The sequence below is a fragment of the Lepidochelys olivacea genome (genome assembly GCF_965140295.1).
Source record: "Lepidochelys olivacea isolate rLepOli2 genome assembly, chromosome: 11".
Classification (NCBI taxonomy): Eukaryota; Metazoa; Chordata; order Testudines; family Cheloniidae; genus Lepidochelys; species Lepidochelys olivacea.
In genome coordinates this window covers 5,807,913-5,824,625 of record NC_140421.1, presented here as the reverse complement: position 1 = coordinate 5,824,625, position 16,713 = coordinate 5,807,913, and the positions used below count along the sequence as shown (strand labels likewise).

The 16,713-nt window shown below is 43.3% G+C and overlaps 1 protein-coding gene across 1 annotated transcript in view; it reads left to right on the top strand.

Moving 5' to 3' along the window:
* The first annotated feature begins 7,679 nt into the window (after positions 1-7,679).
* The window catches only part of GYPC (glycophorin C (Gerbich blood group)), a 40,393-nt gene continuing 31,359 nt past the window's right edge, over positions 7,680-16,713 (top strand). The window contains exon 1 of the mRNA XM_084643957.1: positions 7,680-8,030. Within this exon, the coding sequence (XP_084500083.1) occupies positions 7,997-8,030 (34 nt within the window). The 5' untranslated portion in view covers positions 7,680-7,996. The remainder of the gene's footprint in view (positions 8,031-16,713) is intronic.

Below are 16,713 nucleotides of genomic sequence, written 5' to 3'. Positions count from 1 at the left end.
AGTCATAGTCAGGACCGAGGTGGCATTACACCTTAAGTGGTGCCTTCTGGGCCTTTTGCAGGATTAACTTAGCTCTCAAGTAATAAACCATATCAGGATGTGCAGGCTATCGGTACTCACAGGAGATACATTAGTGAGATATGAAAACAAAAGTCATTCTTTCAGCCACCTCCAAAGTTCATCAGGGGCCCAGAAATATGTACCTTATTGCTATTATTATACCAATGCTTCATTTTAAACTCCATGGACCAAAATCGGCTCTCAGATTTCTCCTTGGAGCTGATCGGGGCGGCGCACATAGAAATTTGAAATGTACCACGTCTACACCTACATTCATCCTACTTGCTTGCCTTGACCCCAGTTTAAAACTTCCAAGGCTCAGCACTCCAGGCATGTCACGGTTAAGGTCACCCCCTGTCATAAATATAAAGGGAAGGGTAAACCCCTTTGAAATCCCTCCTGGCCAGGGGAAAGCTCCTCTCACCTGTAAAGGGTTAAGAAGCTAAAGGTAACCTCGCTGGCACCTGACCAAAACAATGAGGAGACAAGATACTTTCAAAAGCTGGGAGGAGGGAGAGAAACAAAGGGTCTGTGTCTGTCTGTATGCTGGTTTCTGCCGGGGATAGACCAGGAATGGAGTCTTAGAACTTTTAGTAAGTAATCTAGCTAGGTATGTGTTAGATTATGATTTCTTTAAATGGCTGAGAAAAGAATTGTGCTGAATAGAATAACTATTTCTGTCTGGGTATCTTTTTTGTAACTTAAGGTTTTGCCTAGAGGGGTTCTCTATGTTTTTTAATCTAATTACCCTGTAAGATATCTACCATCCTGATTTTACAGGGGGGATTTCTTTATTTCTATTTACTTCTATTTTTATTAAAAGTCTTCTTGTAAAAAAACTGAATGCTTTTTCATTGTTCTCAGATCCAAGGGTTTGGGTCTGTGGTCACCTATGCAAATTGGTGAGGCTTTTTATCCAACATTTCCCAGGAAAGGGGGGGTGCAAGTGTTGGGAGGATTGTTCATTGTTTTTAAGATCCAAGGGTCTGGGTCTGTAGTCACCTAGGCAAATTGGTGAGGCTTTTTACCAAACCTTGTCCAGGAAGTGGGGTGCAAGGTTTTGGGAAGTATTTTGGGGGGAAGGACGCGTCCAAACAGCTCTTCCCCAGTAACCAATATTAGTTTGGTGGTGGTAGCGGCCAATCCAAGGACAACGTGTGGAATATTTTGTACCTTGAGGAAGTTTTGACCTAAGCTGGTAAAGATAAGCTTAGGAGGTTTTTCATGCAGGTACCCTAGAGTTCAGAGTGGGGGAGGAACCTTGACACCCCCCTTCCAGGCTAACAAAAGTCCAGCTAAAGAATCCAAACAAATGACCCTTTGGCCCCTCTCTGACGATAATGAGGTACCTGACTCCACACCCCTACTCCAGGGCACTGCAGATTTCCAGTTTCGCTGCTTCTGCGAGATCCTGCCTCCCAAGATGCCCTGCTTTCCAGCCCCAATACCTTCCCTCCCTGGGGACTCGGCAGGAATTATTCTAGGGAAGTTCTGTGGCCTGTGTTATGTGGGAGGTCAGACTAGATGAACACAACAGTCCCTTCCAGCCTTAGAGATGCTATGAAACGATAAGCTTCTTCCAGGAGCTTTTTACAGGCCTATCCTGCCCCATGTGGTTCTACCCAGCTTGCCCGCCTGCCTCCTGCAAGTCCTTCCCAGAGAGAGGGAACTCCCCTGGCCACCCTGACCCTTTCACAGCTAGGATCACTAATGTAATTAAGCCATCCCACTCAGGATCAGCCGGCAGATAACAGCTATGCCTCAGGCAAGGCTGAGCTCTGATCCCCTGAATGGGCCAGCTGGCCTGTGATAGCCTGATTCTCAGGTTACTCTTTTGCTGCACTTGGGACAGGGAGGAGAGGCTGTGGGGGGAAGCAAAAGTGGCTTTGAGCTGCTGCCCTGCAAGGCCCCGTCCGGCCACTGGGGTAAATTAGAACAGCCTCAAGGCTGCTCTAGCAGATGCTGTGCTTCCCATGGCCTCCTCTGGGCCTTGAGAAGAAGAGCTATTCATCATCCAGTGGACTCTGGCATTGTCCCCACCCCACCCCTAAGCTGCACCCTATACCAGAGGGCTGGGAGCATGGCCATTTGCAGCCCTTACTGCCTCTCTGCACCAGCCGGGATGGCCCTTTGTGTGGCAGGTATTCTCAGGGGACCATTTGCTCCCATTTTAAGGCCCCATTAAGCTGCACAGCCACATCAAGTGGACTTAGTGAGATGTTCACTGTCCTCCATGAGCACCGTTTTTCAAAACGGCCTCTGATTTAACAGCTCATTTGTGTATGAAATATTCTTGATAAAAATGTAGTACTCAACTTACTACTGAATTCTGCAAACTGCCTATCTCCAGACATGTTCCAAATTCCTGAGCATGCTTTGGCAATTTGGGAGCTTAAGTTAGGTGAATGAAATGGAGGAAGGATGGTGCAGCGGTTAGAATGCTAGCTTGGACCTACTTTCAATTTTCCGTCCTGCCACAGATTTCCTGTGTGACCTGGGGCAAGTCACTTAAGCTCCCTGTAAAATAGCCACAGTTGTGGTCTCTCCTTCCCAATGGTATAACAGAGACTGAATTTAAAAAAAAAAATGTAGGCTAAGTGAAGCTGGTTGGTAGTGTGGGCTATTAGAAGTGGTTTCGATGGAGGTAGATTAGTGGGCAGAGTGCAAGTGAGGTGGTCAAAGATGTGTGTGTGTGTTTCGCACTGCCATACCTGTGTGACCCCTCTGTAATAGAATGGCACATAGTTTGTAGAGCCCTCTATGATCCTTTGGGACAAAGGTGCTACACAGGCAAACAGGGAGTTTTTGTTTCCATATTTTCAGGAAGGATTTCAAGGCTTCAGAGACAGACGACAGATGAACAAATGTCTCCACCAAGGCAAAAAAAAAAAAAACCCACAACCAGTTAAATTGCCCTTTCCTCTGTGGGTTAATGGAGACACTGTGGGCTAAGGCGGCTGAGGTATCAGCCAATGAAAGGCCGTCACGCAGGCCTCTCAACATACCTTTGCTATCAGATAGATTGGATGCTTTTGGACAAATACTGTAACCTTTGACCAAAAAAGGCTTTAAACTACTCTTTAGTTGCCCTCTTCCATATAGTTTTCACTGCCTACAGCAGCCACTGGATGTAAGGGTGAGAGGAGGGGTTCAGACACGGGGGACATTAATGGTCAATCATATTGTCTGATTCCCCCCATGCTTCTGATTTCCCTGCTGACTCTGCTCCCCTCAAGGCGGTTGGCTCTAGGGTCAGAGGGAGAGAGAACACGATGCCTTTCTATGTTCAACATACTTCTCTCGGACTCTTCGGGAGGTGGTATAGAACAGGGTGGGCTCTCTCCCCTTTAAAGCTCAGACCCTTCCCATACTGGTGGATGGAAAAGGTCCACCATCCAGCAGAATCGCTGAGGTTCTGCTCCATGGCGGGTAAGGACAGGGTACCAGGGGCCTTGCAAATTGGGCCCCACACCCTTACGGTGGCTTCCAGCACAGCGGACAAGCAGGAAATGGGGCTAGAAAATTCAGTAGAAAGGAAGGCTGGTCCAGTGATTAGGGTGGCCTCCGTTGCCTTAGAGGATCTGGATTGCATTCATTGTTCTGCGACAGACTTCCTGTGTGCCCCCTTGGGCAAGTCACTTATGCTCAGATCCTCCAAAGGTATTTCCACGGATTTCAGAGGAAGTTCAGAGACTGAATACCTTGAGGACCTAGGACTTAGTCTTGCCTCGGTTTTTCATCTATAAAATTAATAGCATGATAAATGGGAATGAGGATATGGAGGTAGACATCACCATATCTGAGGTAGAAGCGAAACTCAAACAGCTTAATGGGACTAAATCGGGGGGCCCAGATAATCTTCATCCAAGCATATTAAAAGAATTGGCACAAGAAATTGCAAGCCCATTAGCAAGAATTTTTAATGAATCTGTAAACTCAGGGGTTGTACCGTATGATTGGAGAATTGCTAACATAGTTCCTATTTTTAAGAAAGGGAAAAAAAGTGATCCAAGTAATTATAGGCCTGTTAGTTTGACATCTGTAGTATGCAAGGTCTTGGAAAAAATTTTGAAGGAGAAGGTAGTTAAGGACATTGAAGTCAACGGTAAATGGGACAAAATACAACATGGTTTTACAAAAGGTAGATCGTGCCAAACCAACCTGATCTCCTTCTTTGAGAGAGTAACAGATTTTTTAGATAAAGGAAACGCAGTGGATCTAATTTACTTAGATTTTAGTAAGGCGTTTGATACTGTGCCACATGGGGAATTATTAGTTAAATTGGATAAGATGGGCATCAATAGGAAAATTGAAAGGTGGATAGGGAATTGGTTAAAGGGGAGACTACAACGGGTCCTACTGAAATGTGAACTGTCAAGTTGGAGGGAGGTTACCAGTGGAGTTCCTCAAGGATCAGTTTTGGGACCAATCTTATTTAATCTTTTTATTACTGACCTGGGCACAAAAAGTGGGAGTGTGCTAATAAAGTTTGCAGATGATACAAAGCTGGGAGGTATTGCTAATTTAGAGAAGGACAGGGATACCCTACAGGAGGATCTGGATGACCTTGTAAACTGGAGTAATAGGAATAGGATGAAATTTAATAGTGAGAAGTGTAAGGTCATGCATTTAGGGATTAATAACAAGAATTTTAGTTATAATCTAGGGACGCATCAACTAGAAGTAACGGAGGAGGAAAAGGACCTTGGAGTATTGGTTGATCATAGGATGACTATGAGCTGCCAATGTGATATGGCTGTGAAAAAAGCTAATGTCGTCTTGGGATGCATCAGGAGAGGTATTTCCAGTAGGGATAAGGAGGTTTTAGTACCGTTATATAAGGCACTGGTGAGACCTCACCTGGAATACTGTGTGCAGTTCTGGTCTCCCATGTTTAAGAAGGATGAATTCAAACTGGAACAGGTACAGAGAAGGGCTACTAGGATGATCCGAGGAATGGAAAACTTGTCTTATGAAAGGAGACTCAGGGAGCTTGGCTTGTTTAGCCTAACTAAAAGAAGGTTGAGGGGAGATATGATTGCTCTCTATAAATATATCAGAGGGATAAATACCAGAGAGGGAGAGGAATTATTTAAACTCAGTACCAATGTGGACACAAGAACAAATGGATATAAACTGGCCACTAGGAAATTTAGATTAGAAATTAGACGAAGGTTTCTAACCATCAGAGGAGTGAAGTTTTGGAATAGCCTTCCGAGGGAAGTAGTGGGGGCAAAAGATCTATCTTGCTTTAAGATTAAACTCGATAAGTTTATGGAGGAGATGGTATGATGGGATAACATGGTTTTGGTAATTAAATATTCATGGTAAATAGGCCCAATGGCCTGTGATGGGTTTTTAGATGGGGTAAGATCCAAGTTACCCAGGAAAGAATTTTCTGTAGTATCTGGCTGATGAATCTTGCCCATATGCTCAGGGTTTAGCTGATCGCCATATTTGGGGTCGGGAAGGAATTTTCCTCCAGGGCAGATTGGAAGGCCTTGGAGGTTTTTCGCCTTCCTCTGTAGCATGGGGCACGGGTCACTTGCTGGAGGATTCTCTGCTCCTTGAGGTCTTCAAACTACAATTTGAGGACTTCAATAGCACAGATATAGGTGTGAGGTCTTTTTTAGGAGTGGTGGGTGAAATTCTGTGGCCTGCATTGTGCAGGAGGTCAGACTAGATGATCATAATGGTCCCTTCTGGCCTAAATATCTATGAATCTATGAATCTATTAATCTATTAATGGTGATAATTGCAGTTCCCTAAGTCACAGGGGCGTTATGAAGATAACTAGAGCAAACATGATGAAGAACATTGTGAGGTACTATGATAATGAGGGACCATATCACCCCTTCAGGGTGGGGATTGTCCACTACTCTATTTGTACAGTGTCTGGCACAATGGGGTCCTGCTCTTGTTTGGTCCAGGGACACTGCTGTAATAAACATGATTAATAGTAAGTACCTAAAATTAGATAGATATAGGGATTGTCCATTCCTTTGGCTTAGCTGTGGCCTAGCAGGTCAGATTCCTTCCTCACAACAGGGTTCCTCAGTGTCCAGACATATTACTCAGGATGGGAACTGAGGCAGGATTTGAAGCTAAGACCAGATCTATGGTTAAAATTAGATTACTCTAGCTATATTGCTGACGGCTGTGAAAACTTTTGTGCCCTGTGTGACATAGGTTGACTCACCACCCTGTGTAGGCAGGGGGATGGAAGAATTTCTCAGAGAAGCAGATTATTTACCCTGGCAGAATAACCCCTTTCACTGAGGTAGGACGCATCTACACTATGATGCTACAGCATGGCCTTAGTGTAGACACACCCTAAGTGCCTGTCAGCACCTCAGCCTCCTTCCCTCCCTCTGTGTAGATCCAGAATGCCCTGGGCATGCAGCATGTTTTAGGTGTAGAATGGGGAAGCAGAAGACAATGGCAAGCAGAATTCTCATCAGTATTTTCCGTTCATTCACAGGTGTCTGTCCACTCTAAATCAGACCTTAATCTGGTATAAACTGACGTAGCTCTACTGAAGCTAGAGGGGTCACATCAGGGTTTTTTGTCCCTCTGGCCCTTGCCTTGCTGTGCTCTGCATGCCAGGGGGTATTCGAGGGTTCTTTACACACCGTGAGAGTCCGTTGCACATGCTGCTGATACGAGTGGTTTACAGTATCGGTGCACGCACACAAGGCTAGTTTATTTGGATTTGTTGTGTACGTCGCCACTCGTCCCACCCTACCATTAGAAAATAAATATTGAGAGCCAAGTACATAGCAGTGCATTTGGCAGCAGGTCACTTAGCTGACTTAACAGAAACAAGCTGCATAACAGGGGAAGCTTCAGTCTTGATTCTGATTTTCCTGGCTCCCCCCACACCCACCCGACTTTGAGTCAAACTGTTACTGGGTGGTTGACATCAAAGGCATGCTGTGAATTCGTACTGACCCACACAGTCCATGAGAACTGAGGATTGATCAGTTCTTGACAAAGCCACTTGGGTATGAGTCTAATGGACTATTATTAATTATTATTATTATTAATTCCTTGTATTTTGGTGGTACCTAGAGGCCTTAACCGAGATAAGACATTGTGCTAGGTGCTGTACGGACAGTAAAAAAACACTGCCTGAAGAGTTAATAATCTAAATAGACAAGAAAGAAATGGTATAGGAGCTAAGAAGTACTATCACCCTCATTTTACAGATGGGAAACTGAGGCAGAGAGAGACTAAGATACTTGTCCATGGTCACACAGGAAACGTGTGGCTGAAGTAGGAATTAAACCCCACTCTCCTGAATAGCAAGCCGAGTGTTTTAATCACTGGCTTGAGCCTTCCTCTTATTTACACCAGTGTAACCACTCTGACTTCAGTGGATATATTCCTGATTTACACCCGTTAAATGAGAGGGTCAATTAGAATCTCATGGCAGAGGCTTCCAAGCCAGAATGGAACTTGAAAACCCCATTGTGAAATCATCCCAGCATTCCTCCACTTTTTTTGGCCGTGACTTATCTACCATTGTGTTAATATCCATGGGGCTGGTAACTGGCCCAGGACGCTGAGCTGGATTGTGATTGAAACCAAGCACTTTTAAGAGCATTTTCTTTCTACTTGTTGCCGAAGATTCAAAGTTCCTGGAAGGCAGCGGGGCTGGGATACGTCAAGCAGTTACTGCTATCTGAAAGGGGGGGGCCCCTCCCCGCTCATGTGAGCTGGAAAGGCAAAAAAGAATGACATATGTGCTGTTTCCTTTTCCAGTTGCAAAGGGGTCAGGAACTCGGCAAGGAGTGTCTGAACAAGTGCGGCATTCTCCTGTGTCCTTGGTCTCTTCCTTGCCTTTCTAGCAGCTCAGTTTAATCCAGCCGGCGATTCTGAACAGGGGGGGAAAAAACCCGACAGCACAAATAAGGCATTTCTGAAGGCGTAAATTATGAATGACCAAAAAAATGGAACACCATCACCATGTGAGTACCCCATTTCCTCCCCCTCCCTGCAGTAACAGTGAATTTACAAGTCTGTTGTTTAACCAGCTGATTTTTAAAAATACAAGTTCAAGTTCTGCAAACCAATTTGCCTGGGGTCCTCTTAAAGGAAAGAGATATCAATGAAACACTGTGTGTGTGTGTGTGTGTGTGTGTGTGTGTGTGAGATACAGAGAGAATTGAAACAGACCTCTGCACAGTTTAATTCCTCAATATAGCATATGAAAATTTGTTACATTTCATTCTAAGTGCTAGTTTAGAGAAAATATAAAGTAAATGCTTTCCCCATAAGGAATGAAAATATAGAGCATTCAGAAGGCTTAGTGTCTCTCTTCTGAGATATTAACGGTGCTGCCTAGCGTGTAGTTAGAGACACCAAACTGTATGTAATATGAGATGCAAGCCAAAAACGGTCAGTCTATATTTAAAGTTACAATGCATGTTTGCTTTGGGAACTTTAGAAACACAGTCTTAGGGCAACTGAATGGTTTTCTCACAGTAACGTTATAGGAGGGAAAAGTCAATGCTGACATAGTTCTGTTGACTTAAGTGAGTGGCACAGGAGAGAATTTGGCCCAGGAAGTTCAAGTGACCATGCCATTTAATCACCCCGTGGTAAAATATTTTGGGGGTAATATTAAAAAATTGAGGGCCAGATTCTGATCTGATGCAAATCTAGAAAAAAGAAAAGGAGGATTTGCGGCCCCTTAGAGACTAACACATTTATTTGAGCATAAGCTTTCGTGAGCTACAGCTTAATGCATCCGATGAAGCGAGCTACAGCTCACAAAAGCTTATGCTCAAATAAATGTGTTAGTCTCTAAGGGGCCACAGGTCCTCCTGTTCTTTTTGTGGATACAGACTAACACGGCTGCTACTCTGAAACCTGCAAATCTAGAGTAACTCCAGTGACACCTCTGGAAATACTTTGGGTTTCAATGGTGTAATGGACAGCAGACTGTGACCCACCGTCCAGATAATGGCTTTGGAAGAGGTTTGCCGTTTTAATTCAAATATAACCAGTTTGGTAACATCACAGCAAATTTTTAATGAACCCATCAAAACGGAATTGATCCTCACAATGGATCCCTGTAATAAAAAGCACAATACAGAGGGGAGTGCTGGGAAAAGAGCCAACCTAAACTCTTGGTCCCAGGATTGCTGTTGGATGAACTGGTCTATATGAAATTTGAAATTGACAATGGTTTTCAAGCTTTAATTGATATAGATGGATTGAGCAGAAATGTTATATTGAAAGAAAAGAATCACTGGAATTTTCACCGAAGATTTTTATTTGCCCCTGGTCTTTTTGCAAGTAGAAACCAGCTTAAAAGCTGAAAAATCATCTCCATCTTTTTTGTCGGTTCCAGTAACTTTGACAAGATTTAAGCCTATTCACTGCTAGTAGAAGGGGAAAAAAACCCAAAGAAGATGCTATGGTGTCTGGGAGCTTCTGTACACTTATTTTCAGACATGTAAATTACTATAACTATTGCTCTCAAATGTCTTGTGGGATGGGGGAGTTACACTCATTCGCTGAAATGCACATTATTGATTGTGCAGTGTTGTTGACTATGTAGAAGCCCAAGCTTTACTCAGGAGTTTTGCCTGCTTAAGGCGTTTAGGAGTGGACTCTCAGGCCCTGATTCAGATCTCACTTGTGCTAGTGTAGATCAGGAGTAACTGCACTGAAATCAGTGGAGTGCCACCAGTTTAAAAGTAGCATAAGTGAACTCAAGAATCAGGCCCAACATTTGATTTATCTAAAGTGTTAATTCGGTGTGTCGGTATCTCAAAACAGTACAGAATGAGAAAACAACTGTACCCATCAAATCATTTTGTTTTCTGTAACATCTAGGAAGGAGTTCTCAGTTTTTGACCATGTCAGACTCTGAAAGCCATTTTTACAACCATAAACTATAGATGGTTACAAACAAAACTTGCACCCCTTTACCTAGTGTTGAATTGAAATAATGTTTGTCTGCTTTCCGACTGTCTGAACGCAATTTCTCCTGCAGATTCAGACAGGATGTTCCTGTATCCTGTTTCAGTTTGCATCATGGTAAATGTGAGCCACATTGTTTAAAAAACAAAATAAGAACCAAATTCAATTAAAGGGGAAGCCTTCTGGTGACTACATATGCAAGTTCAGAGCATTATTACCATGTGGGCCTGTTTTGTTTTCCTGGCACAAATCCAGTAGCTTTGGCATCAGTCAGTTTCTAATCAAGGAGATGTTAAAGTCCGGTGTGTTGAGAGGTCCTGTAACAGTACAGACAACAGATGTTTAACAGAGCAGGACTGCGTCTGGCAAAACAAAGTTGCATTGCTTGATAAGCAGAATGAAAAGAATTGAAGCTGGTGTAAATATCCATAAAGCATCAGCGGTACATCAGACTAATCTTACACTAATTTTTTTGATACTGGCTGGGGATGCCAGATAACAGCTGTTTTGTGAGGTTGACAGAATGGTGTTGGGTAACCTAATCGCTAGGGTGCTCTGGTGAACCTCTTGCATTTACTGATGAATGATAAGGGATTTTTACTCACTCTTTCTTTGTATACAAGTATATTCTTAATGGTCCTGAAAGAGCATAACAGAAAGAGGAATGTTTCCATTTTAAAATTCCCAGCTTTATGAACTTAGAGGAATATGGGAGGAAAATAAATTCTCAGCCTCTCTTCTTCTGATCATGGCATGTAAGGGAACCATGTGGTGAAGCCATATCCCTCCCCCACCCCCCAAGGAGGCAGTGGGTGTAGGCAGTCATCACGTGGATTGCTGTTAGAAAACCTAACCCGGACTCTGAAGATTTCCAGTTCCACTGTAGAGCCCAGGCCTGCTAAACTTTTTCAGGGGAGTTGAAGGAGAAAGAGACTGCTCATGTGAGTGTGGATTACTCGCAGGAGTAAGGGTTTGCAGAATGGGGGATCAGTCCTGCAAGCTGCTGAACTCTGTCCATTCCCAGCTCCTTCACCGGGAGCTGAAGGTGTTCAGCAACTTGGAGAGAAGGCACTCAGCAGGGACAAGCCCTTGAGCACCAGCCTGGGTGTATACTTCAAAGGGTGCAGCCTCTAATGCCCCACGTTGGCTGTGTGGAGCAGCAGGAAGGAGAGAACAACCTCCATGAGGCTATTTCCTGTCCTGTGCTGATGGGTGTAGAGAGATTGGAGCCTGGGTACTGCCAATGCAAGGCACCATCCAGCATAGCTTGGAGGGGGAAGTGCTAGGCAAAGGGCTAGTCCATAACCTCCCTTCTGGAGCAAGGGGAAAGTCAAGGACCAGAGTCACCAGCTGGTCTCTTGTCCTGCCCTTCACTCTGGGCTTGTGGCAAAGCCACAGTCAGTCCCTGAGGAACCTTCACTGGACAATCTGATGACTTGGACCTAAACTTTTTTTGTTGCCTCTCATCAGTGGAGGCTCTGTCTGAAACAGTACATTTTAAATAAGACTGGAGGCTATTGAGTAAGGAAACATACTTCTCTGCTAAGCACTGAGAGTATTTGATGAGTCAGGAACCGTGGTGGATTACACTGACCCCATTTTTAAAAAGAGAAGGCCCAAAATGCACCCACAAATGCATGTGAAATTGAATGCTTGTGTTTGTGTGCAGAAGAGAAGACTGAGGGGGGATTTGATAGCAGCCTTCAACTACCTGAAGGGGGGTTCCAAAGAGGATGGAGCTCGGCTGGTCTCAGTGGTGGCAGATGACAGAACAAGAAGCAATGGTCTCAAGTTGCAGGTGGGAGGTCTAGGTTGGATATTAGGAAACACTATTTCAGTGGGAGGGTGGTGAAGCACTGGAATGGGTTACCTAGGGAGGTGGTGGAATCTCCATCCTTAGAGGTTTTTAAGGCCTGGCTTGACAAAGCCCTGGCTGGGATGATTTAGTTGGTGTTGGTCCTGCTTTGAGCAGGGGTTTGGACTAGATGACCTCCTGAGGTCTCTTCCAACCCTAATCTTCTATGATTCCCATGACTCTGCATGCAAACTGGATATACCTAGTCCATTCTATGTAGGCTCTTATATTGTGCCCATCTTCATAGGTATCTATATGGAAATGTGCAAATGCAAAGACTTGATGTATGTACAAAATTGCAGTAATTGGACACACAAATGTAGGTTAAAAAATACCCATACAAATAAGTCTCTGCTTTTCTTCAAGTGCATGACCCTTGATATTTATCGGGATCACTCTGCCACCGACAATTAAAACATACATATTATACAGCAGATTTGAATGATCCAGGTTATAACTAGCTAAATTTATAGGCCTATTAGCACTATTGCATGGTGCATCGTAACCTTGTCACATAGCTGTTATCACTGCATCTTTAAGTCTGGGCTCTCATGGAATACAGTGCATCCATCACTGCTCAGATGATTGAGGTCCCATTTTCAAAAGTGAGTTAGGCACTTCTGCTCCTAAGTCCCATAAAACTTTTGAACAGAGGACTTAGATAGATAGGATAGATCCATCTATCTAAGTCACTTAAATACTTTTGAAAATTTTACCCACAGGCTGATAACTGTTCCTGCAAACTATCTGGTAGAGGAATGATGACATTTGCAGAAATCAGGATTGGTTTGCAAATGATTTATAAACAGAAAAAATTAAAGACTATGCTGGATAATTTATTTGCAACCAATAATTCAACCATGTTCAGCAATGATATTACAGTGCAAAAACAGCAGGCTGGCAGATCGCAATGCGTGGCAGAAATAAGATCCATATTCCATGAGTTTCTCCCAAGAATCAGCATCATCCAGTTCACATCAGAGTCCAATTGAAAGTGATTATCCATTCCATACTCTCATATTCTATACACACAGTGGTATGCCTTGTGTGTGTTTTCGCCAGTAAGACATTTGACTATGTGATTTTGTTTTAATTAATCTTCTAATCTATGAAAGAGACCAGCCTCTCACATCTTTTCTCTTTTGACATAGGTTTCACAACGGGGTTCTTTCTTGATGAAGCAGAAACCTTAGCTGAAAATCACAGCAGGTTAAACTCGTTCTGCTGTATTATAAAGTTTTTAAGTGATTTCTCTCTCTCGCTCTCTTATTTTTAGCTTATAAAAAACCCTGTTATTTCATGAGGGTCTAATTCTTTCTTCTTCAGATAAGCCCTGAGAAGGAGTTAAGCTTTTTATCAGTAAGTTGCAGGGGGGCTTTCAAGCACAACCTGAGACAGCTCCATGACATCCTGTGACTGATAAGCGACTGTTTCAGTTTCTTAATGGCAGCGCTCATGTTTAAAATGTCCTACTTTATGGGACAGTCCACATTATAAAAGAGAACATATGACAGGCCGTATATTGCAGAGTCAATACCAGAGGGTGTGTGTGTGTGTTCCATCTAAGCTAGAAGACCTACAAAGCCTTCTGATATAGATACTGATTTTAAACAGAGAATATCTTTTAGTCACTTAGTGTATGGAACCTACCAAATGGTTTTCAATGTATGTGTGTATCTTTCTCAATTCTCATGCTTCCGCTTGGAGTGAGTATGTTTTATTTCTCTATTCATGACACTATTCGCCACCCAACATCCACATGCTCACACCTTCCCCTTTTATAACTTAGATGCCTCTAAAAACCTGAAAAAAGTAAGATGATGTCATCCGGTCAATGTACAGTCACTTTTTTTTTTTTTTTTAAGCAGCAAGGAGGAATTCAGATCCTAGGCTGTGTAAAGAAGGTGGTAGAAAATAAGATGGAAATATTAAACATTTTCGTATGAGCCAGTTGTCTATGGACATCCTTAATGGCATAGCCTTAATGGGCCTCCAAACGGAAAGGCCTCAGGAAGAGTTTATTTAAAGACCAGGATTATGAATTAGAAAGTGCTGGTGATGCTTGACACTCCCTGAAGTTAATGGAAATTGTTTGTGGACCAGTCACAAGACTGGTGACCATGACAGGTGCATCAGTGGTTGGAGATGGCGTGGCTCGACCATGCAGCACGTTAGTGATCTCCCGCTTGTATTATGACCCCTAGGGAGCTGTTACAAACCATGGAACGTAGAACAGTTCTGAACATGCATATCTCAACCAAATTCAGGCTGCTTCTTGTCTGTATGGGGAAACTGACCAGCTATTCTGGAATAACTATTCTAGAATAACTCCCATCTGGACACTCTGTTCTGAAATAAAGCTGACTTTACTCCAGAGTAATTGCTCTGCTTTGGAAACAAAATACTTATTCTGGAATGAAATCACTTTCATTCTGGAATAGAGTATTCACATAGGGAAGTTATTCCAGAAAAGGTAAATTATACCAGAATAGTTATTCCAGAATATCTGTCAGTCAGTTTCCCTTGTTTAGACAAGGCCTTATTCCCTATTTACAAATATTTGCACAAATGGGGTTGTGTTGTCCATGCCAACATCTGTATTTTCATGCAAATAAGAATGCTTGTTTTCTGGTACTTATTCAAAACTTTCAGTTATCCAGTCAAGGAGCAGAAGCAATACCATGTGACCAACTATCACATAGAGCAAATAATGAGTAGTCCAGGTGTACAGTCTATGAACAACCTAGCATCTGAAATGCGCATGTCTAAATATTCATTGAAAGATTACATATTGATTAATAGATTCGTTTTGTGGATGAACAACTCATGCCAGATAATTGAAGCAGGTCCCAAAGTTTCTATATGAGCTTATTGACAAAAAGCACATTATAAGAACAATATTGCCAGCTCCAAGCAGTCAGATATTAGGAGTCGGGCCTCAACAGATTAGGAGATTGGCTTGAAAATCATGAGACTGTTTAAGAAAAATAAATGTTGAATTATTTGTATCTTTGTCCTGGGTCTCCTTCTGGAGTCTTTAGGGTTCAACTGAGGCCCACTTTCAAGCTTTTCTTGGCATCCAGGAGGGCTAGAAATTCATTTTTTAATGAAAACTGAGGTTCTTTTGCAATCTGTTTATCCAGGAGCTCGTGCTTGCAAGCCTTGCAATAAAGTCATGAGTTGGAAATGTTGCAATGACCAGAATAAACTAGAAGATCAGGATTTGTTCTTCAGGCTATGTTTGGTCACCTATGTCCAGTGGCATTATTACTGCTCCCCCATTGGTTGGCCATTACATAGCAGGCTGGGGGCAGCAGAAAATTAATTTTTGGTGTTCATCATGGAGCGACCACATGGACTTTCAAGTGGTCTCTGAACCATCTGTTTCCTGAGTTTGCCCTACCATTGATTTGCCTGTCTGGTCAACTGACATTTGTTGCTCCCCTCTAAGCCTTCCATTTTTTCTGATCTCATCCTGTCTTAGCTCCTCAGGAATTTCTGCCACATCCAAACTGGGGGCTCTTGTGAAGATCATAACTGTTAATGAAGAGTCGTTTCTTCCTGTCCTTCAAGGGCATTCCGTACGTTCAGCAGTGAGAAGAAAGGAGAGGAAGCCAGGACCAGATGCTGGGAAGACATAAATCTTCCTTTTTCAGCCTAGAATTTCCTTTCCTTTGGGAGTTCTCCCACCTCTCTTCCCTTCTCCAAAGATTTCTGTCTTGGTCTCTGGAGCCTACGCTAGAACAGAAAATATCTCCATCTCCACTTTCTTCCTGCAGTCAGGTAGGAGTTCTCATTTGTATTCTGGGGCATTTTTACTTGCTGTGTTGCAGGACGCATGGAGTTCATCTTGACCAGGCTCCCTTTCATTTTCACTTACCACCAGCAGGTTTTGCTTGTGGATTCGGGATTCTAAACTGCACTTTGAGCTAGTTTTCTTTTCCTCATCACACTTAGTTATTTTAAATAAGAATAATGCCTAGCTTTCATATTGCACTGTTCATCAGCAGATCTCAAAGCTGTTTACAAAGGATCATTAGCTCCATTTTACAGATGGGGAAACTGAGACATGGGGAGGGAAGTAATTTGTCCAAAGTCACCCAGCAGGGTAGTGAAATTGCTGGGATTAGAACCCAGGACTCTGGAGCCCCCATCTGGGGCTCTAACCATGAAGCCACACAGTCTTGCTGCAGTAAGGTATTGACATTTTGGTAAATACGCATATGGAGGCAGAAGTTCTATAGTACTGCATATTGCAGTAATTACAGTTTGTGCTGAGGAAAGAGTGCTATGTAGCTGTATCACCCCAGAACTGACCCGGAAACAAATTGTGATTCAGGCTGTGTCTACACTTAGGCCTGGGCTACACTGGTGGGGGGGTGGGGGGTTCGAACTAAGATACGCAGCTTCTGCAATGCTATTTGTGTAGCTGAAGTCAAAGTATCTTAGTTCGAGTTACCCTGCTGTCCTCACGGCAGCGAGTCAACCTTCCAAGGAGGAGTACAGGCGTCAATTCAGGGATCGATTTATCACGTCTAGATGAGACGCAATAAATCAATCCCTGATAGATCGATCACGACCCGCCGAGCTGGCAGGTAGTGAAGACGTACCCTTAAGGGAATACACCACCTTGGCTACATCGGTGTAGCTATGCTAGCTTAACCATGTAGTGTAGACACAGCCTACAGTGATGGAAGGGGTTTTTCCAGCACTGTAAGAACACAGTCTCCCTCAACAATGGTAGTTACATCAAGTAAAGCATTTTTTCGATCAACATGGGGGTAGGTCTGCCTAGCTATGTCAGTCGGGGTGTGGTTCTTTCAGCTATGTTGACCCAGAACACTGGAAGAAAGCTAATATGCCAA